Consider the following 26,474-nt stretch of genomic DNA (forward strand, 5'->3'; position numbering starts at 1 on the left):
GAGATCAAACCACAGATCACAAAGAAAACATACATATCTTTAATTCTTTTCAACAGCTTTAAGCACCATTTGGAAAAGAAAGAAAAAAAACCCCAAATAAATAAAGAATTTTGATGAACATTTTAAGTAAAAGGTGACATGTGCTTTGCTGGATATCAGTAGCAGCTTTTTTATTTGACATTTATACTGTTTTAAGCTCAGTAGTGTTAGTGAATAGGAATGGTGCCTGGCACAAGACAAATCATTTACAAAACAAGCATGCAGGAGAAATTAGTCAGTGTTTGGAGGTGGAGAGTGGGGGTTGTGAGATTACAATGCTACAGCATACCATTGGAGGCTAGAAAAACCCCTGAAATATAACATGAAATACTTCTAATTTAGAAAAACATTCTTGTCCCTGACATACGAGACCACAGTATTTCTGCAGCTTTTCAAAATCATGGTCTCATGATACACAATCTTTATCAAATTGAAAACAGTCCCTTTTGTATTTAGGTGGACTTCTAACAGGACTCCATTTCTCCATTAGTTGGCTTTGCTGTTGCACATTTCTGAGGCTCTGGTGAAGGTTCGAGGGTTGATATGGGCGATGTAATCTGTCTGGAACCGAGAATTTGGTGTACGTCGCCTTTTCCTTTCACCTTGTGTAGTGAAAAATGCATCCTCGAAACGCATACTGGAAGCCGTGGACTGCAAAGCACAAATGTATACCCACACATCACAACCACATCACCAATAGATTCATGCAGAAAACTAACAATAATCAAGCATTTACCGCCCACAAATTCATATTCAACAAACATAGAAACACAACTCAACAAAATATGGAAATACAACAAAGTGTCTGTTTTTTAAGAAATAGTTCACCCAAATATGAAAATTGTCATATTTTACTCGATTTACTGTTGTTCCAAACCCACATGACTTACTTTCGTCCATGAAACACAATAGGAGATGGTAGGCAGAATGTTAGCCTCAGTCACCATTTCATTGTTTTTTTCCATCTTTATCAGAAAAATTAATGGATTTTTTAAAGCGGCATATCAAACTAAACTAAACTCCCCTTTTCAGGACACTGTATTTTAAAGATAATTTTGTAAAAATCCAAATTACTTTACAGATCTTTATTGTAAAGGGTTTCAACAATGTTTTCCATGCTTGTTCAATGAACCATAAACAATTAATGAACATGCACCTGTGGAACGGTCATTAAGACACTAACAGCTTACAGACGGTAGGCAATTAAGGTCACAGTTACAAAAACTTAGGACACTAAAGAGACGTTTCTACTGACTCTGAAAAACACCAAAAGAAAGATGCCCAGGGTCCCTGCTCATCTGCGTGAACATGCCTTAGCCATAATGCATGGAGGCATGAGGACTGCAGATGTGGCCAGGGCAATAAATTGCAATGTCCGTACTGTGAGATGCCTAAGACAGCGCTACAGGGAGACAGGAAGGACAGCTGATCATCCTCGCAGTGGCAGACCAAGTGTAACAACACCTGCACAGGATCGGTACATCTGAATATCACACCTGCGGGACAGGTACAGGATGGCAACAACAACTGCCTGAGTTACACCAGGAACACACAATCCCTCCATCAGTGCTCAGACTGTCCGCAATAGGCTGAGAGAGGCTGGACTGAGGGCTTGTAGGCCTGTTGTAAGGCATGTCCTTACCAGAAATCACTGGCAACAACGTCACCTATGGGCACAAACCCACCTTCACTGGACCAGACAGGACCGGCAAAAAGTGCTCTTCACTGACGAGTCGTGGTTTTGTCTCACCAGGGGTGATGGTCAGACTCGCGTTTATTGTCAAAGGAATGAGTGTTACACCGAGACCTGTACTCTGGAGTGGGATCGATTTGGAGGTGGAGGGTCTGTCATGGTCTGGGGCGGTGTGTCACAGCATCATCGGACTGAGCGTGTTGTCATTGCAGGCAATCTCAACGCTGTGCTTTACAGGGAAGACATCCTCCTCCCTCATGTGATACCCTTCCTGCAGGCTCATCCTGACATGACCCTCCAGCATGACAATGCCACCAGCCATACTGCTCGTTCTGTGCGTGATTTCCTGCAAGACAGGAATGTCAGCGTTCTGCCATGGCCAGCGAAGAGCCCGGATCTCAATCCCATTGAGCACGTCTGGGACCTGTTGGATCGGAGAGTGCGGGCTTGGGCCATTCCCACCAGAAATGTCCGGGAACTTGCAAGTGCCTTGGTGGAAGAGTGGGGTAATATCTCACAGCAAGAACTGGCAAATCTGGTGAAGTCCATGAGGAGGAGGTGCACTGCAGTACTTAATGCAGCTGGTGGCCACACCAGATACTGACTGTTACTTTTGATTTTGACCCCCCCCCCCGCCACCCCTTTGTTCAGGGACAAATTATTCTATTTCTGTTAGTCACATATCTGTGAAACTTGTTCAATTTATGTCTTAGTTGTTGAATCTTTTTATGTTCATACAAATATTTACACATGTGCAGTTTGCTGAAAATAAAAGCAGTTGAAAGTGAGAGGACGTTTCTTTTTTTGCTGAGTTTAGAAACACTGCTCTTTACAACCAAACAGGTTTCAATCATAAAACTTAGAGGTTTCTTACCAGAGGCACTTTTGTTGGTCCAGCGCCCGTAGCAGCGCTTCACTGAAATCAACGTCACATGACATGGTGCGGCAGAAGTTTAACCCTTAAATGACAGTGTAGAGTCTTGTGAACAGTATTCAGTCGGTTTTAATTCATTCATATTATGCGTTGTGTATAGCGAAGCCAAAATACAACATCCACACATGTGGACGCAGGGTCGCATGAGGTAAATAACTCATTTTGTGTTTCAAGAGAGAAAGTCCTACAGGTTTGGAACAACATGATGATGAGTAAATGAAACCAAAATTATGTTTTGGGTGAACTGGATAAATTTTTTTATGCAAGAACTCACCAAACGACCTTTGACTTTTTTGGGCAGATCTTCATTCAGTGTGTAAATATCCTCCCTTTTTGCCAACACTTGAGATCCATCTTCAAATTCAACCTTGCACATACAAAAATTCAGAACGTACCATAGATGATTAGTAGAGTAGCAGTACCTGGAACAAACTTTCAGGTTGTCTTGAACAGACATTCAAATAGAAGGCATCGAAAGAATATGGCTGTGAGAGTTTGTGTGTACCTGGTACATAAATGAAGTGTTAAAGCCAAGGTACTTGGCTCCATAAAAAAGTCCATCGGGCCACTTCACCTGGACAGCTTCCCCTATCTCAGGAGGCCCAAGCTGGGCACAATCTCTGCTCTGCAATGGACAGGTGAATATATTCCACTCAGAAAGCAGGTGAGAACAGGTGATGCATCAGGACGGATTAACATTTCCATCTCAAATGCAGTGAGGTTACATGTATTTTTGAAGACCTCTGTATGTGGTTTTTGTGATCCGATCACAAAATGTTTTGGACACCATTTGCAGTACACCTGTTCTTAGCATTGTCCATTTATGAACGGATAACCCAAAACGCATCTTAATAGAAGGTGTAAATGGGGTCTATGAGATATAGATACCCATTCTTGCATTATATTTAAGTTTGTTTGTATGCCTCAGTTCATTGAAAACATGCCACAGGCTATTCATAAGACATGATGAAATTAGCAGTGATAAAGTCACTCACCACAATGTCTTCAGGGAACGTATCGTTGCTGAATGAGCCATCATCGAACATGACCTCGTAGAATGTTTGCGCTGTAATCTGGGTAATATGAGAGCTATAGTAACGAAGGTTTTTGTGTTTGGAGATCACTGTCTGGCCCACTGCCAACTCACTTCTGCTCACTTTCACTTTCTGAGGGTAGAAATAAAAAATCATGTTGTTGTTAACAGTTCAATGACATGACACTCAGTTATAGTGGCCTGATCTAAAAATGTATGCAAAAATACATTATATAAACGCAATTCATACAGATATTGGATCTCATTCACTAACTGTGCATGCATGTATTTTCGACATTTTGATGCAGAAATCTTGATTAATCAATTAGTTCGCGCTGAAATTTACGAAGAAATTTAGGAACCGCGTGTACGCAAAAATCACAGTCTTATTGTTCTTATAAACATTGAATATTGAACATTGAAAAGCGCACAAATTACATACTCTGAGCTGTTAGATGCACTTGAATGCACAGCCCGTAAAAGGTTTGTCAGATGGCTTTAGCATGTTGTGCACAGCTCAACATCGCAATGGCACTCGAAGTTTTTTTGTTACCTTATTCTGGCCATGCTCCATGCACAGTAATGGCAGAAATTCTAAATCTTATTAGGTGCCGATAGGTTGTACTGTTCTCAAATCGATCAGGCGAAGCAGCAAAGGGGAGAAACATCACGGATTACTTTTCACTTTGAGCACTGCATTATGAACCACATGCACAGTCTGAACATGTGGTCGATGAGGCACAGATAAATGCTCCTGCACAAGCAGTGCTCCAAGTTTATCCAACATCTACAGTGGTACATACTATAAAATCATTCCAAATTGTAATGCTGTACTGCGTTGTTTTATAGTGTGATTTTTTTCAGCATCTTTCTCTACACATTTGCAACTTTACAAATGTGGTGGTGCTGAAAGCCCTTATATGGAGATGGTTTGCATGTGTTTTATGTAAATTACTAACTCTGGGCATGGTCCTTTATTTAAATTAATCCGGGTGCATTAACATTAGAACAAGGGTAAGAACAAATGAATGTGCATACACACCTGTTGTAAAAATTTGTGAGAACGTTTTCTGTGCTGAAGTATGCTAAATCTACACACTGACTTTAATAAGCCTCTTTACATTTTGATATGTTTGTGGGGTCAAGTTAAAAATGTCAACCGTCCCAAGATCGCAACCAAGACAAAAAAAGGCTCAAACATCTAAGTCTGACATCTAGAGAAAAAAGTATCTTGGCATTATCTTTTATTATTATTCCTACAACAGAAAAATTTGTAGTGAAATGGTTTTGGTTTTTCAATTAGTACTTAAAAACTTTGTCTACAGAATTAAAGTCAGTGTGGTATAACCAACATGCAGAAAACCATTTTGTTGCCAGTGCCATGTGACAGAAAAATAACAAAACATGACATAGAGAGGACCCCTGTAGACACTCATGATCCTGTGTCAAGCTCAGCAAGTGTCTTAAAAATTTCAGATAGTAAATACATTTTGTATTATTAACTAACATTGCAAGGTTAGTTCAAGTTGTCAAATGTCATCATAAATTATATAATGCATTATATTTGTAAAACAAAAGAATTTTTATGTCTAAAAGTATGATTAGTAAAAAAATAACTTTTTGGTAACATCTATTTAAATTAAGAAACATATGTAATTTTATCCTTGATGATTGCACTTTTGACATTTTAGAGTGATTTATTTTTAAGCAGAATGAAGAGTTTGCAAAACCATTTGAAAACCAATTGAATTGAACGCAACAAAGATGCAAGATGACTCTTTTCTTTTGTTTTATAACAGAATAAGCCCAAGTCTGAAAACAAGAACAGCAACAGATCGAAGATGATAAAGTCGAACAGCAGGCCAAGTCAAACTGTCAGGAGACAGATGGCATGTCAGTGGACCCTTTTCACAGACAGTGATGACGTATTTCCACATTATTTAGCAGCGTGAAACTAGCAAACCTTTTTTTATATTTTTAAAAAATTTTTTTTGGGGGGGGGGGATTTTGTCCCTTTTCTCCCCAATTTGGAATGCCCAATTCCCAATGCGCTCTAAGTCCTCATGGTGGTGTAGTGACTCGCCTCAATCCGGGTGGCAGAGGATGAATCTCAGTTGCCTCCGCGTCTGAGACCGTCAATCCGCGCATATTATCACGTGACTTATTAAGCGCATTACCGCTGAGACCTAGCGCATGTGGAGGCTTCACGCTATTCTCCGCGGCATCCACACACAACTCACCACACGCCCCACCGAGAGCGAGAACCACATTATAGCGACCATGAGGAGGTTAACCCAACGTGACTCTACCCATCCTAGCAACCGGGCCAATTGGTTGCTTAGGAAACCTGGCTGGAGTCACTCAGCACGCCCTGGATTCGAACTCGCGACTCCAGGGGTGGTAGTCAGCGTCTTTACTTGCTGAGCTACCCAGGCACCCTATATTTTCAATTCTTTAATTTTTCAAAGTCAATTTTACTTTGTATTACAATACCCTGGAATTATTTGTAAAAAAAATTTAGTTACCACAGCTATGATGAGTTTTCCAATACAGCTGCTAAGGGAGTGACAGTAAATTTGGCATTTTTCTCTCTTCTGTCGTAATCCAATCGCTCTCTATTTTTTTCCTCTTTGTTGAAATTCGTGGAAAAGTAATAGTGGATTTTTTCTTTTGATGTTGGAGCAAACGGTAACACAACACTAATATTTTCTGTGGTCTCTATTCACCACTATAGATGTTTTCCCTGCATATAGTTTATTTCCACATTCTAAACCCAGAAATGTGAAAAGGGTCCGTACAGAATCTGTAACAAATTGAACTTATCTGATCATTTCCAATCAGTAAGTGGTTCTCAGATTGTTCTGGAAGTACAGCAGCAGTGAGTATACTCACAGCACTGGAGCTCCGTGATTGGTGTCTGTGACAGGTGATAAAAACCACATACGGCCAATCATCAGGCTCCATAGGCACTCCAGCAGCGTGAGCACAGGTGACATGGAAAGAGGTGGGGCAACGGCCACATGAGCACTGAATACACGCTCCAGAGAACTTTTTTATCCTGTTACGGCAATATATACACTTCTACAGACAGAGAGAGAGAGTATACAAAGTACACATAAAAGAAGGTCAAGACTTTGAAACTGTCTTAAAATTGAAATGTGTAGAGTACAGTTCTTTTAAACTTTTTTTTAGTCCTAAACTGAGACATTAAAATGCTCAGCTTTAATGGACTATTAGACGCATTTACACAAATTGAAACTTGGTCTGCAATTTTGTAAACATGGCTACCTACTGTACACTATATGGCAAAAAGTATGGGGACACTCCCATCGAATTAAAGAGTTTGGCTATTTCTGCTATGCCCATTACTAACCAGTGCATAAAATCATGCATACAACCATGCAATTTCCGTTTAGTAGAATGTGCTCATTTTTGGACATTTCATGAACTGTAATTCCATGCCACTCCTCTCCATTTATTTCAATGTTTCACGCAATTTAAAAGGTGTTTACACGTGCACCTCCCTTGTTGGTGAACAACCTTTGGCCGGGGAACGTCGGTGGACATCGCAAATGGGGATCCAGGGGAATCATGTTGTGTGTGTCTATAAATGTGTATATACAGTTGAAGTCAGAAGTTTATATACACAAACTAATTTTTTAACCACTCCACAGATTTAATATTAGCAAACTATAGTTTTGGCAAGTCGTTTAGGACATCTACTTTGTGCATGACACGAGTAATTTTTACAACAATTGTTTACAGACAGATTGTTTCACTTTTAATTGACTATATTACAATTCCAGTGGGTCAGAAGTTTACATACACTAAGTTAACTGTGTCTTTAAGCAGCTCGGAAAATTCCAGAAAATTATGTCAAGCCTTTAGACAATTAGCTTCTGATAGGAGGTGTACTGAATTGGAGGTGTACCTGTGGATGTATTTTAAGGCCTACCTTCAAACTCAGTGACTCTTTGCTTGACATCATGGGAAAATCAAAAGAAATCAGCCAAGACCTCAGCAAAAAAAAAAAAAAAGTCTGGTTCATACTTGGGAGCAATTTCCAAATGCCTGAAGGTACCACGTTCATCTGTACAAACAATAGTACTCAAGTATAAACACCATGGGACCATGCAGCCATCATACCGATCAGCAAAGAGACACATTCTGTCTCCTAGAGATGAACGTAGTTTGGTGCAAAAAGGGCAAATCAATCCCAGAACAACAGCAAAGGACCTTGTGAAGATACTGGAAGAAACAGGTAAACAAGTATCTATATCCACAGTAAAACGAGTCCTATACTTACATAACCTGAAAGGCTGCTCAGCAAGGAAGAAGCCACTGCTCCAAAACTGCCATAAAAAAGCCAGACTACAGTTTGCAAGTGCACATGGGGACAAAGATCTTACTTTTTGGAGAAATTTCCTCTGGTCTGATGAAATAAAAATTGACCTTTTTGGCAATAATGACCATCGTTATGTTTGGAGGAAAAAGGCTGAGGCTTGCAAGCTGAAGAACTCCATCCCGACCGTGAAGCATAGGGGTAGCATGAACATGTTGTGGGAGTGCTTTGCTGCAGGAGGGACTGGTGCATTTCACAAATAGATGGCATCATAACGAAGGAATATTATGTGGATATTTTGAAGCAACATCTCAAGACATCAGCCAGGAAGTTAAAGCTCGGTCGCAAATAGGTCTTCCAAATGGACAATGACCCCAAGCATACCTCCAAATTTGTGGCAATATGGCTTAAGGGCAACAAAGTCAAGGTATTGGAGTGGCCTTCACAAAGCCCTGACCTCAATCCGATAGAAAATTTGTGGGCAGAATTGAAAAAGCGTGTGCAAGCAAGAAGGCCTACAAACCTGACTCAGTTACACCAGTTCTGTCTGGAGGAATGGGCCAAAATTCCAGCAACTTGTTGTGAGAAGCTTGAGGAAGGCAACCCAAAACATTTGACCCATTTAAACAATTTAAAGGCAATGCTACCAAATACTAACAAAGTGTATGTAAACTTCTGACCCACTGGGAATGTGATGAAAGAATTAAAAGCTGAAAGAAATAATTCTCTCTACTATTATTCTGACATTTCACATTCTTAAAATAAAATAGCGATCCTAACTGACCTAAGACAGGGAATGTTTTCTATGATTAAATGGAATTGTGAAAAACTGAGTTTAAATGTATTTGGCTAAGGTGTATGTGAACTTCTGACTTCAACTGATGTGTCTGTGCGTGCTTGTAACTCACCAGTTTATATCTCTGTACAGGTATGGCACTGATGTCAATAGGAGCCCTCTTCACTACATCAATGAACTTCACCTCAGGGAGACCCACAGCACACATCACATGGGCCCATCTAGAGCATGTAAAATTCATCAGTTGCTTGCTGCTTTCACTACATCTAAGAACACTGGCCTTAATATGTCTATTTTTAGTTACTAAAGAATGGTTGTAAAAAGTATGCTCAATCTTCTGCTGTTTTGTATAAACCGTAATACAACATTTACAACACTATATTCATATTAAAGGGATAGTTCACCCCAAAATTCTTTCATTATTTACTCAACCTCAAGTAGTTCCAAACTAGAATGACTTTCCTTCTGTGGAACACAAAAGGAATTATTAGGCAGAATGTTAGCCTAAGTCACCATTCACTTTCATTGCATGGGGAAACAAATGCAAAGAAAATGAATGGTGACTGGGGCTAATATTCTTCCTAACATCTCCTTTTGAGTTCCACGAGCGAAATAAAGTCATTCGGGTTGGGAAATCACGAGGTTCAGTTAATGCTGCCACACTTTTCATTTTTGGGTGAACCATCTCCTTAAGGGCACTAAATGAGGGAGATTACCTGTCATCTGCAGTTCTTTTTAATGCACCTCCCCTCAGGTTACACAAACAGCATTCCTTTTAGAACACACACATACACACAAACATAGTAAATCGGCAACTGTAAAACAACCACAATTTAAATTTTTCGGTTTTAATTTTTTTTGTTTTGTTTTTTTAAATGGGCGATACCGATACAGAAAATGTGATTGAATGATTACGTACAGCTGCCAAGTCTCCCCTTACACATCGGTCACATGTCCACACTGGGCCAACATCATGAGCAGCAACACCGTAGCAACCTGTGGACCAACCAAACTGTTACATTCTCTCCTTTTACTAAAGAAAGCTAGTACTTTGCTAAAGTTAATGAAATATGAGTAATCACTTTTTAATACCAGTGAAAAAATGGGTTTGTTTTTACCCCATGAACTTAAAGGGTTAGTTCACCCAAAAATGAAAATTCTCTCATCATTACTCGCCATCATTCCATCCCAGATGTGTATGATTTTCTTTCTTCAGCAGAATACAAACAAAGATGTTTAGAAGAATATCTCAGCTCTGTAGGTCCATACAATGCAAGAGAATGGTGATCAGAAATTTGTAGCTCCAAAAATCACATAAAGGTAACATAAAAGTAATCCATAAGACTCCAGTGTATAAATCCATATCTTCAGAAGCAGTATAATAGGTGTTGGTGAGAAACAGATCAATATTTAAGTCATTTCCCTCTAAATCTCCACTTTAACTTTCAGATGTGAAAGAAACTTCTGAAGATATAGATTTAACCACTGGAGTCTTATGGATTCCTTCTATGTTTCCTTTATGTGATTTTTGGAGCTACAAAGGTCTGATTCCCATTCACTTGCATTGTATGGACCTACAGAGCAGAAATATTCTTCTAAAAATCTTCATTTGTGTTCAGCAGAAGAAAGAAAGTCATACACATCTGGGATGGCATGAGAGTGAGTAAATGATGAGAGAACTTTCATTTTTGGGTGAACTAACCTTTTAAATGGTTCTGGGTGATTGCTTACTGGCCCCATTCAAAAAAAAAAGAGTTTGCTCTCAAGTCTATGATATATTATGTAATCTGAAGGCTAGAAAATTAATAGCACACCTCTCCTTGATAAGCTGCACAATTTGAGGTTTCATTTATGTCCGAATGGTGCAGGACAAGTTACATGACGAAGTTTGTGAGCAATAGTAACTGTGATGCTTGACTTAACAAGCACCACTAATTCAATAATATTTCATTTTTCAAAATCAGTTATGACCATAGGTTAGGCTACTTATTTCAAATGTGCCTGTAGGAATGGACCACTGATCTTGAAACCTACTTTCGAGTCACTTGATTCGGCCATTTTTTAAGAAACCTTTCATTTGACATTTATTGGTGCCCCATTATCCAAACAGACTAAATCTCACTTAAAAACTTTAATCAAACAAATATAAAAAGAAATGCTTTAAGGTACCTGCAGAGGCCCATTGTAAGTCATGTAGAATGTTATGAAGTCAAGATTTTGAGACAATATTTTTTACACGGGCCTAATCATTTACAGTATGACTGAACACCAACATACATTTTGTGCATTCATTAATATTATTGTGCTGAGTGATCTCATAGGATAGGTTTCCATCCACGTATTATATGCGCATTTTGGGATATCGCATCAAAACCAATGGATGGAAACACCAAGATGCAAATAAAATCTCTAGAATGCGAATCAAAAACTTCTTTGCTCAGTTGAGGTAGATACATTTTTTTATTCGATAAGAAGAAATGCACAAACTATGACAGAAACACATTTGTCAAATAAACTCCTTGGAATTTATTAGAAATACAAGATGTGGGGGCCTGGGTAGCTCAGCGAGTACTGACGCTGACTATCACCCCTGGAGTCGCGAGTTCGAATCCAGGGTGTGCTGAGTGACTCCAGCCAGGTCTCCTAAGCAACCAAATTGGAATGAGTGCTAGGCAGGGTAGAGTCACATGGGGTAACCTCCTCGTGGTCGCTATAATGCGTGGTTCTCACTCTCGGTGGGGTGCATGGCGAGTTGTGCATGGATGCCGCGGAGAACAGCGTGGGCCTCCACATGCACTACGTCTCTGTGGTAACGCGCTCAGCAAGCCACGTGATAAGATGCGCGGACTGATGGTCTCAGACGTGGAGGCAACTGAGATTCATCCTCCGCCACACGGATTGAGGCGAGTCACTACGCCACCACGAGGACTTAGAATGCATTGGGAATTGGGCATTCCAAATTGGGGAGAAAAGGGTAGAAAAAATAAATAAATACAAGATGTGCATCAAAAAATTCATGTGACTGAATAATTAGTTCATAACTGTACTAAACAGTAGACCGATCATTGCATCTGAAATGTTGCTCTGGTCATTCTGAAATAATGATGTCCTGATAAATCCAAAGAGTTTGTGGAGTAAATAAGTAGAATACAAATTCTCTATGCCAAAGAGCAGGTTTATTGACACTTCTGAAAAATATCTTAAAGATCCGCAAGGGAAAGTCATAAGGATGGAGGAACGCACACACATACTGCTCCCAGAAGTTCTTTAGAGTGTTTTCTCTGCGTGTTCTAAACTGCGAGTATTTTTTAAATAAGAGTCACAGAAGCTATAGTTTCCCCGGATGTGACGATTTTGTTCCTTTGAACACATGGGATGGAAACGCAGCTTTATTCACACATTGTTTTAGCAATATTCAGATTTTTCGCATAAACTACATTCGCAACTTTGGTGGAAACATAGCTATAGACGTACTGGCGTGAACTTGAACACAGCAATTGTTGCAGGTCACAAGTGGACTGGATCCATCCTCCTCCAGAAGTGTATTCAAGGGACATGGACCCTCCTGGTATGCAAAGCAGATTTCAGGAATCAGGGGTCGCGATCTCAAGCCCAACTCCTGTAGACACGATTCATGTGACTCCGAAGCAGCACTCATTAAGACTTCGTGTCTTTTCTCCTCTGAATTGTCAGGCTGACGGAAAATAAAACAAGACTTTGAAATAAATGCTTTTATGTCACATTAAATAATGCATATACAAAAGATTAGTACCTATAGTTGCGCAGTATCTGTCAACACGAGTTACCTGATAGTATGGCATGAAGAGAGTGCAGACAGCACAGTGTGGAGCGGTTTTAGCTGCAGTTGTGTTGTACTCTCTTTCATACTGTAGATTAGCTTTCCTGTGCTGCCACAGATGCACTAAAGGCTTTGCCCATTCCTCAGTCTCTGGCTCATCTTCTTCAGCTAAGCTCTCCTCTATGGTCTCTAAGACACACATACACACAAATAAATGAACAATTACTCACATCAACTTCTATTAAAATGAGAAGAAAAGTAAAATCTTTTTCAAGAACTGCTGCTGCCACAGTACAATGAATTGTGTCTGAATACAATGTGTTGAGAGAGAAAGACTGAGCACCATGAAATAAGAGACACAGACAATAAACAGACAACAAATCTTTATATTGCTCTGTCCTTGCCGGTTGCACACAACAAACATACAGTATAGCATGACCAGTGTAGTCCGATCATGAGCTGGTTCTTTTTAATGAATCAGTCAAAAAGACTTAAAAATCTGTTCCGAGACTTAAGACTTAAAAACTCTGTCTTCAGTCATATATAATTATATTTTATATACTGTATGTTACCAAAATAGTACTGTTACAGGACCAATTATGTGATTTCTCAAACAAACTAAAAGAATCATTAAGGAATTGGAATTGTTAGGTGGAAGTGGAACCAGAACTTAACATTTCTTAAAGGAACAGTTCACCCAAAAATGAAAATACTCTCATCACTTACTCACCCTCATGCTATTCCCGATGTGTATTACTTTCTTTCTTCAGCAGAACACAAATGAAGATTTTAGAAGAATATTTCTGCTCTGTAGGTCCATACAATGCAAATGAATGTTGATCAGACCTTTGTTGCTCCAAAAATCACTTAAAAGGTAAAAAGTAACAGGTAAGTAATCCATATGACTCCAGTGGTTAAAGCCATGTCTTCAGAAGCGATATAATAGGTGTAGGTGAGAAACAGATCAATATTTAAGTCCTTTTTTACTCTAAATCTCCACTTTCACTTTCACATCTGAAAGTCACATAGTGCCTGTTTAGTTTCACTTTCACATCTGAAAGTGAAAGTTAAAGTGGAGATTTAGATAAAAAAAAAAAAGGAGTTAAAAATGTTTCTGTTTCTCACCCACACCTATTATACCACTTCTGAAGATGTGGATTTAAACACTGAGGTCATATGAATTACTTCTATGTTCCCCTTATGTAATTTTTGGAGCTACAAAGGTCTGGTCACCATTCACTTACATTGTATGGACCTACAGAGCTGAGATATTCTTCTAAAAATCTTCATTTGTGTTCTGCTGAAGAAAGAAAGTCATACACATCGGGAATAGCATGAGGGTGAGTAAATGAGATGAGAATTTTCATTTTTGGGTGAACTATCCCTTTAAGATCCACATCCCTAATCCCCAAATGTGTTGCTCGTAATTTAGTTGCATAGAAAACTAAAATGGTTAAACATTAACCATCATCACTGGTAGCCTGCTGTTTCACTGCACTGGGAACTGCTCTTGCGGTGGGCTTTCTTATGGGGTGACGCCAACTCTTGGTGGTCTTCTTAACAGTTTGTATGTGATACTGTGAGAGCGAGAGAGAGATAGAAGGGAGGTCAGTGAGAGAGACAGCACACTTTGCACAAACATAGAATACTGTTGCTACCTCTATTTTGCATGTGTGTAGACATGTGTCAGTCAAATTAAAGCTCTGCTTATCATGCCAATAAAGCTTCTTATTATAATGAGCGTATAAGTAAGAAAAAGAGAGATTAAAGACTGAGGGTAAAATTGTGATGGAAAGGAAGGTGTGAACAGCAGTTAAGCACTTAATGCACTTCATAGTGAACTCTATATAACACTGTGTCCTAACCAGGCGCAATGCAACAAGTTTCCAGTGAAGCTATTTGTCTGTCCACACTAAAAGAGAAAATGCGGATAAAACCAAACAATCACAACATATTTAATATACAATGTATACTATGCATACTGCAGTTGTTTTGACCAATGAGATTTTACGTTGGGTGTGGCTTCCCATGGCAACATAACTTGTAGCAGTCGTGGCAGGTTAGGACAGAAGCTCTGCTCAATGGACCCTTTTCCATTTCCAGGTTTAGAATACAGAAGTAAACTATAGCAGGGTAAACTTATATAGTAGTGAATGAGAGACAAAAGCAAATATTATTTTTGCATTCCCATTTTCCCCAAAAGCAAAAGATTAAAAAAATCCACTATTTTCATGGCTTTCCAAAGGAGGAAAAACATAGAGAGAGATGGACTACGACAGTCAGAAGAGAGAAATATTTACTCTCACTCCCTCAGCAGCTGTATTTGAAACCCCATCGCAGAAGTGGTGACTAGTTTTTTTGTAATTAATGCCAGAGTAATACAAGTATAAATGTTGAAAATATAAAAACATTTGCTAGACTTAGGCTGCTAAATAAGATAGAAATGTGTCATCACAGTCTGTGAAAAGGGTCCATATTGAAGAGAGGATTTTTTGCCTCTTGTTTTATTGCATTGTGCCTTGTTAGGACACAATGTAAACCAGGACTTACTGAGCAGACTTCCCCTGGTTCCAGACCACCTTCCACAAACTCAGGGTCACTCATGGCATTCTCCTCACTGGATTCACTGCTGCTGTCAACGCATTTATCTCCAGATTCACAGGAATCCGAATCGCTCACTGACCCATCGTTTTCTGACTTTGCACCTTCAAAATACTCTTGGCCTTTGATCTCATCCTCCCGAAGTTGCTGAGAACTAGACTGCTCAACAAGCTCACAAGCTTCAGCTGCTTCCATCTTCAGCCGCTTCAGATCTGGGGGTAGATTTGATGTCATCTCTGACTCTGAGCATGGCATGGAGCTGGGTTCCAGGTTGCCCCATACCTGGGTGCATGGCAAAGAGTTTAGAGAATCAGGAAACTTGTCTTGTTGGCAGCTTGAATAGGACCACATGGTGTAGGGCAGTGTGTGATGGGCATAGCCTGTGAGATTGCTCTCACCTTTGTTAAGACCCACTACCAGCTCAGGCTGTAAGCTCTCAATCAGCACTGCTGGATTCTGGGAGCTGAGGTTTTTCCAAATGGTGGAAGTAAAGGATGTAGCATCCACAAAAGGGCTTGGGGACGAGGTGAGAGAGCTGGACTGCTCTTCAAGACATAGAGAAGTTTGTTTGTTCTCTCTGTCTGATAAAACAGAGGGAGGACATGAATTATCAATCACTGCAGAGTTGTGAGCATATATAAAATCCATCTCTGCTACTGTAGAGAGCTGTAAATGTCTGTTAGTTGTAATTTTAAATTGAGCAGAGTGCGCGTCCACAGTGTTTTGTTCTGCGGATGGGAGTGTGTGTTCATGTCCTTCCTGTCTGGACTTCTTCTCTGGTGGTTCCCATTGTGTGACCAATGAAGGAGATGCAGCTTTTGCTATACAAGTGGCTGGGAATGAGTCCTGTAGGCTGACACCTTCTAGGGGTTCAGTAATTGGCCAATTGGGACAGGTGCTTTCAGAAGAAGTCCCCATGTCATATGTTATTACAGGTGAGTGTGATTTTTCCAGTGTCACGCTAGTGTTTTGACTGTCAGGTCGGACAGCGAGAGTCAGTGAGGGCATTTCAGATGCAAGAGATTGAGGATTGAATCTTTCCTCTTCAGTGAGCTCAGGCGTCAGAAGAGGCATTTCGGAAAATTGAGTAGTCTGCTGCATTCCAGAGGTTATCTTGTGTTCAGAGTCTTCAGAGTATAGACAGATTGAGCTTTGCTCTTTGTAAAGTGCTGATGTGTCGATACCACTCTCAGTCAAGATATCGGTGGCCATCCCATCGGTTTCAATTTTAGCTTGTTGGGAATCACATTCCAAAAATAAAACAGCAGCACCACTGGAGTTAAGTGTCGGTGAATGAGTCACAGGAATAGAAGGTGCACTTGTTTCGGAGGCAGATGCACAGTTTGGTTTTAATATTTGATTTGAACATTCAGCAGTATTTTGTGAGTCAAGAGTCACATCCATAGTGATGGCTTTCTCTGAGGATGGTTCAGGCCCAAGCTGTGCGATGGAGCTTGTGTTTGTGGATACCTGACCTTGTTCTAAATTTAAAGATGCTTGGGAGTTGGTGTGACCATCACTGGATGTGATGGTCAGTGGAGGGGTTGCGGGTTGCTCAGGAGAAGATTCTTTGAGTTTTCCGGTGGATTGGGCCAACAAATCACTCTCCACTCTTGTTACCTTAACGACACACATTTGTCGACATGGACCAGTGAGCCCTGAATAAAGACAAACATTAAGGTAAAACAATCAAATAAGCTACTTATTGTCTTAAGTGGCACTTATTTGAGTAAAAGTAATTCTACACTGGCAAAAGAAATGTGTAAAGCCAAAACTAAGAAAAGGGCCCTATTCCAAATTTTGAGTAAGAAAGAGAAGATACCAGCCTTTTATTTCGCTTGAGCACTGTAATTCTTTCTGGGGTTTCACTGGGTCTTCCTCTTCCATGTCTCTTGATGTTAAAGCTACCCTTCTGCTCCTATGACCAACCCCTTGCATTGACATGGTGTCCACTGTTTTCAGTCGTTTGGAGCATGTGCGTGGGTAGTGGAGACTGTTGATAGACCAAAAAAAAAAACAAAAAAAGAAATGATGTCCTACTGTCCTAGATTGTGACTGGCAAATCCCCATGAAATGAGAGAACATGCCATGCAAATAGATGTATTTAGTTAAGCTTTTTAGTAAATGGCATTTTCTTTTTGTAAATTAACAAAATTTGTGGTTCAGTATAAACTTCTAGCTAATAGAGACTGATCTCTGTATGAGGGATGTTTTTCAATAATGATGCTGATACAGAAAGCATTTGGATGTTTGGCTTCATGTGGCTCTGTATGTTTCTGACAATATTTCAAATGCCTAATTATTTTGTAGCATTTTGTAGTATTTTTTTATATATATATATAATATGCGCAAGTATGCAAATGCAGATTTGATTGCTTGGCCAACATGTTGCAAGCGTGCGGTCCCAATATACACACTTAACATGCATTCTTGCATAACTGAAGTATTCACAATCCTCAGTACTCAGTAAGGGGGCAAAGGAGTTACCCTCAAATATCTGTGCTATCTCCTTTATTTGAAAATAGCTGTTCATATTTATAATATCTAACTTTTAAGCAAGATTCTCATCAAACTGTTGTGCTACCAACTCTGTAGTTGATCTGAAAGAGAAAATATAAGAAGACCATATTAGAAGACAGTTTATGCTAATGCCTACTATAGCAGCCCTTGCAGCAACGCTGAGAATGCAAAGCATAATTCTTGATACATTTCACAATGACGAAATCAAGTTTGCACAGCTAGATGCGTTTCAATTCACATGCTGGCATAGAATATTATTTGTACCTGAAATACCTGAAAGCTCATTGGTTTGGTAAACTGTTTCATACCTTTTGGTAGTGGGTGTTTTTCTGCGACGTCTCTGAAGCCAGTTCTGCAGCTCAGGAGTGGTGCTGGGCGTGGCCAGGGTGTGATCCAATGGGCATGTATCTTTGCCTTGTGTCCACACTTGGTAGCGGTCTGGCTGGAATCGTCTGACAAACGGATCCATGGAGATCTTCACCATGTCCTTACTGCATGTACACTGCAAGCGAAGAAGACATATTAGGTTATATATGAGTAATAATTAGGGCTGCAAATAGATTAAAAATTATCGAATTACACAATATGGCAATTAATGAAATTAATCGCATGTATCAATATTTGCAGAAAAAAGACCCTAAATAAAAATTATTCAATATATGATTGAATAATTGTAACTTTTCACGTTTAAATAATTATAAATAAAACATATGTAATAAATATAATAAATCAGATCTTTAAAATACATTACATTATTTTGCCACATAAGTACAGAATGTTTTATGCAATATAAAAAGTGGCTTTAGAAGGTGTGGCGTGCTGCCTATTCTTTCAGCGTTGTCCCTGGAGGTAGCAGCAGCACAAACCACGCCCACAAGGAAGGAGCAGCTTAACTGGGGACAACTGATGCTACTTTGCCACGCATAAGGTGAGCTGCTTTCCCTTTTCAGACACAGAAGATTGAAACCCGGGATGCTGCTCCCTAGAAACCATCATGCTACTCCCCATACAAAGACCTCACCAACCCAACTCCCAAAGCCAACTCGAAGGCTCCCAACTCAAAGACTGCCAGGCAATCACCCACACCCTGCACTCTTAGAACTCCTCTCCACACAATCAGCCATCAGTGGACGGAACATGAGGTCTTACGCCTGTTGGCAGATGCGCCTGCTCACCCACCAGTCCCGAAAAAATCTACAGAAGCCCCACCGTGTGCTGACTAAGCTCTCAGAGCTTGATGATGTGGAAGCTTATCTCCACACATTTTAAATGGTGGCCATTCGTGAGGGTTGGGCTTGCATCGTTGCCCCCTTTCTAACGGGGTAGGCACAGTGAGCTTATTATGCATTGTCGCTGGCTTGCAAGGGTGATTATGATGCCCTCAAGATGGAGATTTTGGCTCGAGTGGGGTGGTAAAGCGGTTCGCCGATTGTGCATGAGACCCATGTGTTCCGGTCCGAGTCCAGGCTGCCCAGCTCTCCTGCCTCGCTCACCTGTGGTTCCTCGCAGATCAGCCCATGGCCAAGCAAGCAAAGGGCTCTCACGACACAACCACCCCGGAGAAATCTGTCAGGGCCACAACCTATGGAGGGTACTGCATGACAAGAGGCTCGGTCTACAAGGGCAGGGCCACAGGATGAAGCCATGCCCACAGACACCCAAACCTTAACCATCCAGGCGGGGCAGGGCGCCTAGTCCCTCCATGACGGCCTTCTGAAAGATCTCCCCGTCTGAGCCATCGGAGGAAAACCCAACTTCCCTTCACCTCACCCCTCTCCCCATTTCATCATCTAAAACAGCCTCTTGTACTGCATGACAATCAGGGGGGGTGAGGAAAAGCAGCTCTTAGTGGTCCCCCGGACCAAGACGGAGACAGTGATGGAACTGGCACACTCGCACCCCCTCGCAGGCCACTTGGGTCCAGACAATACAACTCAACGGATCCGGGATCGATTCCACTGGCCAGGCTGGAACACCAATGTTCTGAGATTCTGCCAGCGATGAGAAGTGTGCCAGCACACTGCTCTGCAAAAACCACCACCGGCCCCCCTGATTCCACTACCCATCATCGATGTACCCTTCGAGAGTATAGCTATGGATCTTGTAGGACCGTTGTCGATGTGCTCGTAGCCCCGGGCAGACATTCTTGTGATAATGGATTATGTAACGCGGTACCCGGAACGCGGTACCATTCCTCTTTGCAAAGCAACAAAGAACATTGCTAAAGAGCTACTTTTGTTGTTTTCCAGAGCGGTCATTCCCAAAGAGATCCTCACAGACCTCATCAACCCCACTCCAGAAGCCAACTCGGAGGCTCCCATCTCCAAGACTGCCAGGCGATCACCCACACCCTGCACTCTTAGAACTGCTCTCCACACCCAGCAGGGCAGCCCTGCACCTCAGCTCACTATCTTCAGTTTCCTTAAAAGCTTAATAAAATCCTCTCCGGGGTAATACTGGAGAGAAAGAAATTTCTATATCTCATTCGTTTCCGCTACAGAAGCTAATTCATTGTTTATTTCCGTTTATCCATATCATTGTCTACAGTCCACAGCAATCCATTTTGCAATTGAATTCGTCAAACTCTCCGAGGTAGACTTTTCTAAGAAAGCGTCTATATGCACATGCTTCCGACGGACGCTTTTAGAGCATCTCACTTTGGTTGCGTCGTGTCATATACTCAGCATTTTAGGATGCTGTGTCAAGTTAAACGTTGCTTGAAAATTAGAAAAACTCATCTGGAGACCCCTGCATTCGGAGCTGTGCTCTTCACCTGGTGCTGTCAGTACGTATGTGAGGTTTGTTGCCAGTAAAGCTGCATGCTACCTGTACAGCCGGATTTGTGCTTACTGCCCCCTTCTGAAAACATGAAGGTGGTACTTCAAGCTTGAATTGCTCCAGTTGTTGGAATATTCCTTTTCACGACATTTTTTTAAACATGTTATTTTTTATTAAATTAATCACACTGAATTAACGCATTAAATCAACAGCCCAACAAATAATTAAAATAGACTTTCCTCAAAAAGAGTGTCAAAAGTTCACCAGCTATAAATGAATGTTTCATGAAAGATGTAACTGTTTGCGAGATGCACAATATACACTATCAGCCACAGTTGTTTAAAAGTGCCTCCGAGTACCTGTGTAGCAACTTTGCCATAATTGATCCACCTGATACTCGCAAAATTGGTGGATTCTGCACAGTTGAAGCCGTGGTTGAAGCCAGCGTGGTAACCATATGGAAAGGTGATCATAAACTCCCCCGCCTCCTGTGTTATCTGAAATAATATATCAGTATGTTGTACATTTATATGAGGACAACTGAGTAACCACAGCCATATTCTTAAAGCAATTATACAACTAAAATGATTAAAATTGATTCTAAAAGACTGGATTGCCTTATCAAATGGTATGCTGTATTTCTTTAGTACAGAGGGGGATATCAGTGTCATCTTGTGCCTCAGGAACGCCTCACAGCTTTTAAAGCTGTTAGGAAAGAAACCTAATGACAAAGAAACATTTATCACACCAACTACAAAACAGTGAAAAATCTAAAAGCGCCTTTTCCACCATCGGGACGAGTAGTTCTCCTGACGGAGCCATTTCGTTCCGTACTGATCCGGGCTCGTTGTCACGGTTATGGTTTCCTTTTGCCACAGTGGTGCAGCAAAATCAGGATTAGAATGGACTGACTGAGCAAGTGGCCAATCATGAGTCACCGCATACTAAAGGCATTCCACCAGCATGGAAATCCAGGCCAAAAATGGCTTGTAATCGCACCGTACCGAATTCATCTCAAACGGAAATGCAACTGGAACCATAACCGTAACTCACCATGCTTAGAATTGTTCAGCCCAATGGTGAAAAGGCACTTTAAACTCCCAAAGAAAATACTTAGGTGTAGATTAGCTATATAAAATGCAAAAATTGAATAATATTAAGGTTCACCAGTATGGGTTGTCCTTTCAAGGATAAGATATCTTTATGCAGCACATTTATGGATCTAAATCAATGACTTAAATGTTTGAATGGTGCAAGTAAATAGCCCAGCTTTGCTTTACCTTCGGCCAAATTTCTTTATGATCTGAATTTCTAAAATCTGAATGTGAGAGCTTTGTATTTGGAGTTTGAACCTATAATTCAATAATTTGAATTGTTACAGCTAATTCCACCTCCCAAAAATTCAAAACAAAAAAATCTGCTGTTTATAAATACAAGTTTATAAAAAAATCCCACAAAAATCTTCAGTTTTGTTAAACGTCACATTTCTAGAATTCAAACTTTAGTTATTGTTCTAGTGACATACACATTCCTATTTTTTTATACTTTTTTTTTTTTTTTTTTTTTAAATAATACTGCTGTAAAAGTTTTACCTGTAGCGAGACGCTCTAGTCTCTTCCCATGCTCTGGAGGGATTGCATACCTGTGGAATTTGTACATTTTTCACATAAAATGGTGGTTCAATAGCAAAATGTATGGTTTTTAAGATAGGTGGATGAAGAAATAACACCTTATATTCAATGTACAAATACATCTAATAAAACGCAGCACAGTGAGTCTTACCAGGATTTGGGCTCGCCAAAGTGCAGGTAGTTGATGCTGTAGAGGTCCATGTCCTCTGTGTGCCAGGAGAAGCTGGTCTTCCACATGCCAAAGTATAGATAGGGCGTGTTTACTCCCTGAATGGACACACCACAGTCCTCCTCTATCACGTCCAAGATTGAGTTCAAGTGCCCGATATTCCACTCTTCAATATCCTTAGATAAATGGGGCATACAGTATTTAAACCATCACCATCGAATACAGCAATAACAAAAAAGTTGGTGGTGGTGGTGGGGGTATTCCATGTAATATGATAGTCATTCAGTTCCATGGTATATACAATAAGTTATTTAACAGAGAACCAGAAACATTTATCAGTTCTAAAACACAATTATGAAAATATGCATTTGACATCCCCCCCCCCCCCCCCACAGTTTCACAGGGAAATATATTTGCTTCTATATGCTGACCTTTAGTTAGCCAATTCATATAAAATATGCATTCATACAGTCATCTTACATGTGGTTAAATGCATCATTTGAGGTATGTAACGCTGAGCGTTCAGAGCTGTGCCTGCATCTCACCTCATCATAGAGTGTGCCGCTCACATCAGCACCATAGATGGGTGAGACAAATGTCAGATTCTTCCAGTACTTCCTCTCAAGGTCTTCATAGTTCAGGTAGCGAGGTGTGCAGTACCTGGGTAGGTAAATCACACATCTTCTGATGGACTTAACGAATATATGTAACCATCATTTAAATGAAACTCAGAGTACGACAGAAGTCCAGCATATGCATAAAGCAATAAATTAAAATCAACAAAGGTGACCAAACCAAAAGGGTTTGTAAATTACATGACATATATACAGGGAGCCAAATGTACTGAAAATCTGCATACTAGACACAGAATGTATACTACATACACATACTGTAATGCAGTTTTGTGTGTCACTTGACTTACATGTCACTGTTGGCCAGTCTGCGAAATTCCTGCACAGTGAGCGGTTTCTTCTGGATGTTGTACTGGGTGAACAGTCCTGATTGGCCCGCCACCATCTGCTGAATAGGTGCTTGGATGACAAAATCATCAATATCATCATAACTACGACGTGGCATCCAGCCCTTCGGTGGAATTACCTGTGAAAATAATTAAGGTCTGCTGTGAGAATGATGGAGAGGGGCACTCTTTTGGTGGCAGATGTTAACATATTTCTTTTGAAATATGCAGAAGCATAATTCCAAAATATAAAAAATCACTTTACTTAAAGGAATAGTTCACCCCAAAATGAAAATGCTGTTGTTATTCAAAACCTGTTTCACTTTCTTTCTTTCGTGGAACACAAAAGGAGATGTTAGGTAGTATGTTACTCTAAGTCATCTTTCACTTTCATTACATCTTTTTCCATCTAACAAAAGTGAATGGTGACTGAGGCTGTAATTCTGCCACATCTTCTTTTGTGTTCCATGGAAGATAGAAAGTAATACGGGATTGGAACAACTTGCAGGTGAGTAAATTTAAATGATGACAGAAATATCCCAAAACAGCAACAACATTAAAGGGTTATTTCACCCAAAAATGAAAATTCTCATCATCATTTATTCACCCTCATGCCATCCCAGATGTGTATGACTTTCTTTCTTCTGCAGAACACAAATGCAGATTTTTAGAGGAATATCTCAGCTCTGCAGATCCATACAATGTAAGTGAATGGGAACCAAAACTTTGAAGCTCCAAAAAGCATATAAAGGCAGCACAACATTAATCCATAAAACTCCAGTGGTTTAATCAGTGTCTTCAGAAGCAATCCAATTGGTCTTATGTGAAATACAGACCATAATGTTACTCCTTTTTCACTATAAACCTTGATTTCAAGCTTGATTACACTTGCGATGGCGCCATCTAGCGATCTGTACAAATATAAAAGTTATATTTTGGTCTGTTCTCACCCAAAACCTATTGGATCATTTCTGAAGACATGGATTAAACCACTGGATTACTATTGATTACTTTTATGCTGCCTTTATTAGCTTTTTGGGGCTTCAAAGTTCTGGCCAACATTCACTTGCATTATATGGACCTACATAGCAGAGATATTCTTCTAAAAATCTTCACTTGTGTTCTGCAGAAGAAAGTAAGTCACACATCTGGCATGGCATGATGAAAGAATTTTCATTTTTGGGTGAACTATCCCTTCAAGTGCACAGACTGAAACCACTATGCATACAAACAGTGCAGTACACTATCAAGAGTGAAACCATATCACGAAGATTGCAAAATCTGTATACATAAACTGTGACTTTCTTAACACATACAATCACACATTGTAAGAACGTCTGGCTCACATGCATAAATACACACAAGCATCACACACACCCACCCACCTTGGCCAGGCCAGCGCGATGAGCTCCCCGAGACTCCATATACACCAGGTACTGGTTAAAATCCTTAAACTCCTCCATGGTAGGTCTGAAGGTCATGATCTTACAGGCAGGGTTAGCAGCACTTGCCCCAACACCTGCCATCCTGACCTCTCCCTCCTGCCTCCCAGAGGCTCTACCTGCAGAGCACACGGCATGCAATTTATCTTTCCCCTCCACATTTTTAACCATATATGCAAAATCAACACAGTTTGACATGTTCAGCCCAAATACCTCAGAAGTTTGGGTGCTACAAAAGTACAACAGCTTCTACTAAAATGCCTTAAAATGACTGACTTAGCGACATTATTATTATTTTCACACAATGATTTGATTTCCTGATGCATACTGACAAATCACCTGACAATGACAACAAACAGTCTATGCTTATTTACATCATCTTTTATTCTAATTTAATTTGCCCAGTAAATCAGCCGTATGTATTGCTTAATTCAGTAGGGTAAGATGGGGTAAGACGCCCCCTTAAGAACAATGTTCATTTACTTTTACATTTTAACATATATAGATAAACTTTTAGCATGTTAATTTTGTTGTCATAGCACAAAGTTAAAAATTATGAAAAGGGGCCACTACTGGGGCAAGAAGCCACCCCACGTTAAACTTGTCCAAGGTGTCATCTGATTTTTACAGAATGTATAAAATACATCTGAGATCACTGTTAGTAATGCATTTTTTTTTTTAATTTAAAGTAAAATATAAAATCAAATATTTTATGTAATTTTTTATTTTCACAATTTAGTTGAATAAATGAATAACTAAACAATGACAGGCAAATTAAATAACAGAATCCCAGAAAAAGAGATTCATCTGAAAGGTAAACTTATTCTATGAATTATATACTGTGCAGGCCAATGAATATATACATATAAAGACACCCATATTTTTAATCGAAGGCATGTCATAATAGCAATACTATGAATATAGACTGAATTCCACTCAATTAGCCTATTAGGTTATAAGTAATAGAGAATATGTTTTAAATGTACATCTAATGCATGGAAGTATTTAACAATAACCCCATAATTCCTATGGAGAGGGGGTCTTACCCCGAGGGTCTAGCTTTACCTTTATCTTGTCACTTCAAAATAAAAACAATATTTTTTTACTCCAAAGATCTAAGTACTTTACTGTGTCCACAGATCCCCCATTAAAAAACAGACATAAAAACGTTTAATAATAGAATGTCACAGATCACTATTCTCCAATGACAAAACATTAGGGGGGCGTCTTCCCCATCTTCCCCTACTAATGCACAATGCACCAAGACAGAGACTGGCTTGTTGTAAAGGATAAGCGTCTAGTTGCATGAGTTTATAATACAGGCCCACTCCCATAATCTGCTGAGAAAACATATTACATAAATTCGCAAAGACGGGCTATGGATGAAATTCACGCATACAATCTAATCGCATAGATGCAGACTACCTGCGTTCTGATTTATATCATATTTACTGTTCTCCTATTGGTTTATTTACAGTTAGCTTATTAGCTGCCAGAGATACCATATTAAATGTCCAGTATTACAGTCTCGCTGTCAACGTTCTCCTCTGAGCACAAAGTGTTTAGATAAAGCTACTTCTGTGTTCTTATTACATCCGCGACCTATCAAGTGTATTGATAACAAATACCTTAGAATACTGTGATCGTGGGCACGCAGCTCGGTCCCTTTAAATGTCCCAGCTGTTCTACTTCATAACAGATCGCTCTTCTCACACGATTTCACGTCTGCTTCACTTAAT

The 26,474-nt window shown here is 40.0% G+C and overlaps 1 protein-coding gene across 4 annotated transcripts; it reads right to left on the reverse strand.

The window, feature by feature from the left end:
* Positions 1 to 26,474, reverse strand: LOC127445088 (lysine-specific demethylase 4C-like). 4 transcript variants are annotated; one of them, XR_007897928.1, is made up of 23 exons: positions 26,364 to 26,474; positions 24,679 to 24,854; positions 23,258 to 23,433; positions 22,881 to 22,995; positions 22,318 to 22,511; positions 22,128 to 22,177; positions 21,153 to 21,256; positions 20,895 to 21,032; positions 18,066 to 18,259; positions 17,064 to 17,230; positions 15,187 to 16,895; positions 14,102 to 14,213; positions 12,644 to 12,825; positions 12,312 to 12,531; positions 9,757 to 9,833; positions 9,554 to 9,609; positions 8,950 to 9,058; positions 6,592 to 6,780; positions 3,662 to 3,832; positions 3,172 to 3,291; positions 2,941 to 3,033; positions 2,607 to 2,691; positions 545 to 690 (listed from the first exon to the last, which is right to left on the reverse strand). XR_007897928.1 is itself a non-coding variant. In XM_051704853.1 (22 exons), the coding sequence occupies exons 2-22, from the start codon at positions 24,817 to 24,819 to the stop codon at positions 526 to 528; spliced, it is 4,482 nt and encodes a 1,493-aa protein (XP_051560813.1). In that variant the 5' UTR covers positions 24,820 to 24,854; positions 26,364 to 26,474; the 3' UTR covers positions 1 to 525. The 4 variants fall into 4 exon arrangements, 3 of the variants coding, with proteins under 3 accessions (XP_051560813.1, XP_051560814.1, XP_051560815.1); XM_051704853.1 differs by lacking the exon at positions 2,607 to 2,691 and having other exon boundaries at positions 1 to 690; XM_051704854.1 differs by lacking the exons at positions 2,607 to 2,691; positions 6,592 to 6,780 and having other exon boundaries at positions 2 to 690.

Source organism: Myxocyprinus asiaticus, chromosome 8, assembly GCF_019703515.2.
Source record: "Myxocyprinus asiaticus isolate MX2 ecotype Aquarium Trade chromosome 8, UBuf_Myxa_2, whole genome shotgun sequence".
NCBI classification, from domain to species: domain Eukaryota; kingdom Metazoa; phylum Chordata; class Actinopteri; order Cypriniformes; family Catostomidae; genus Myxocyprinus; species Myxocyprinus asiaticus.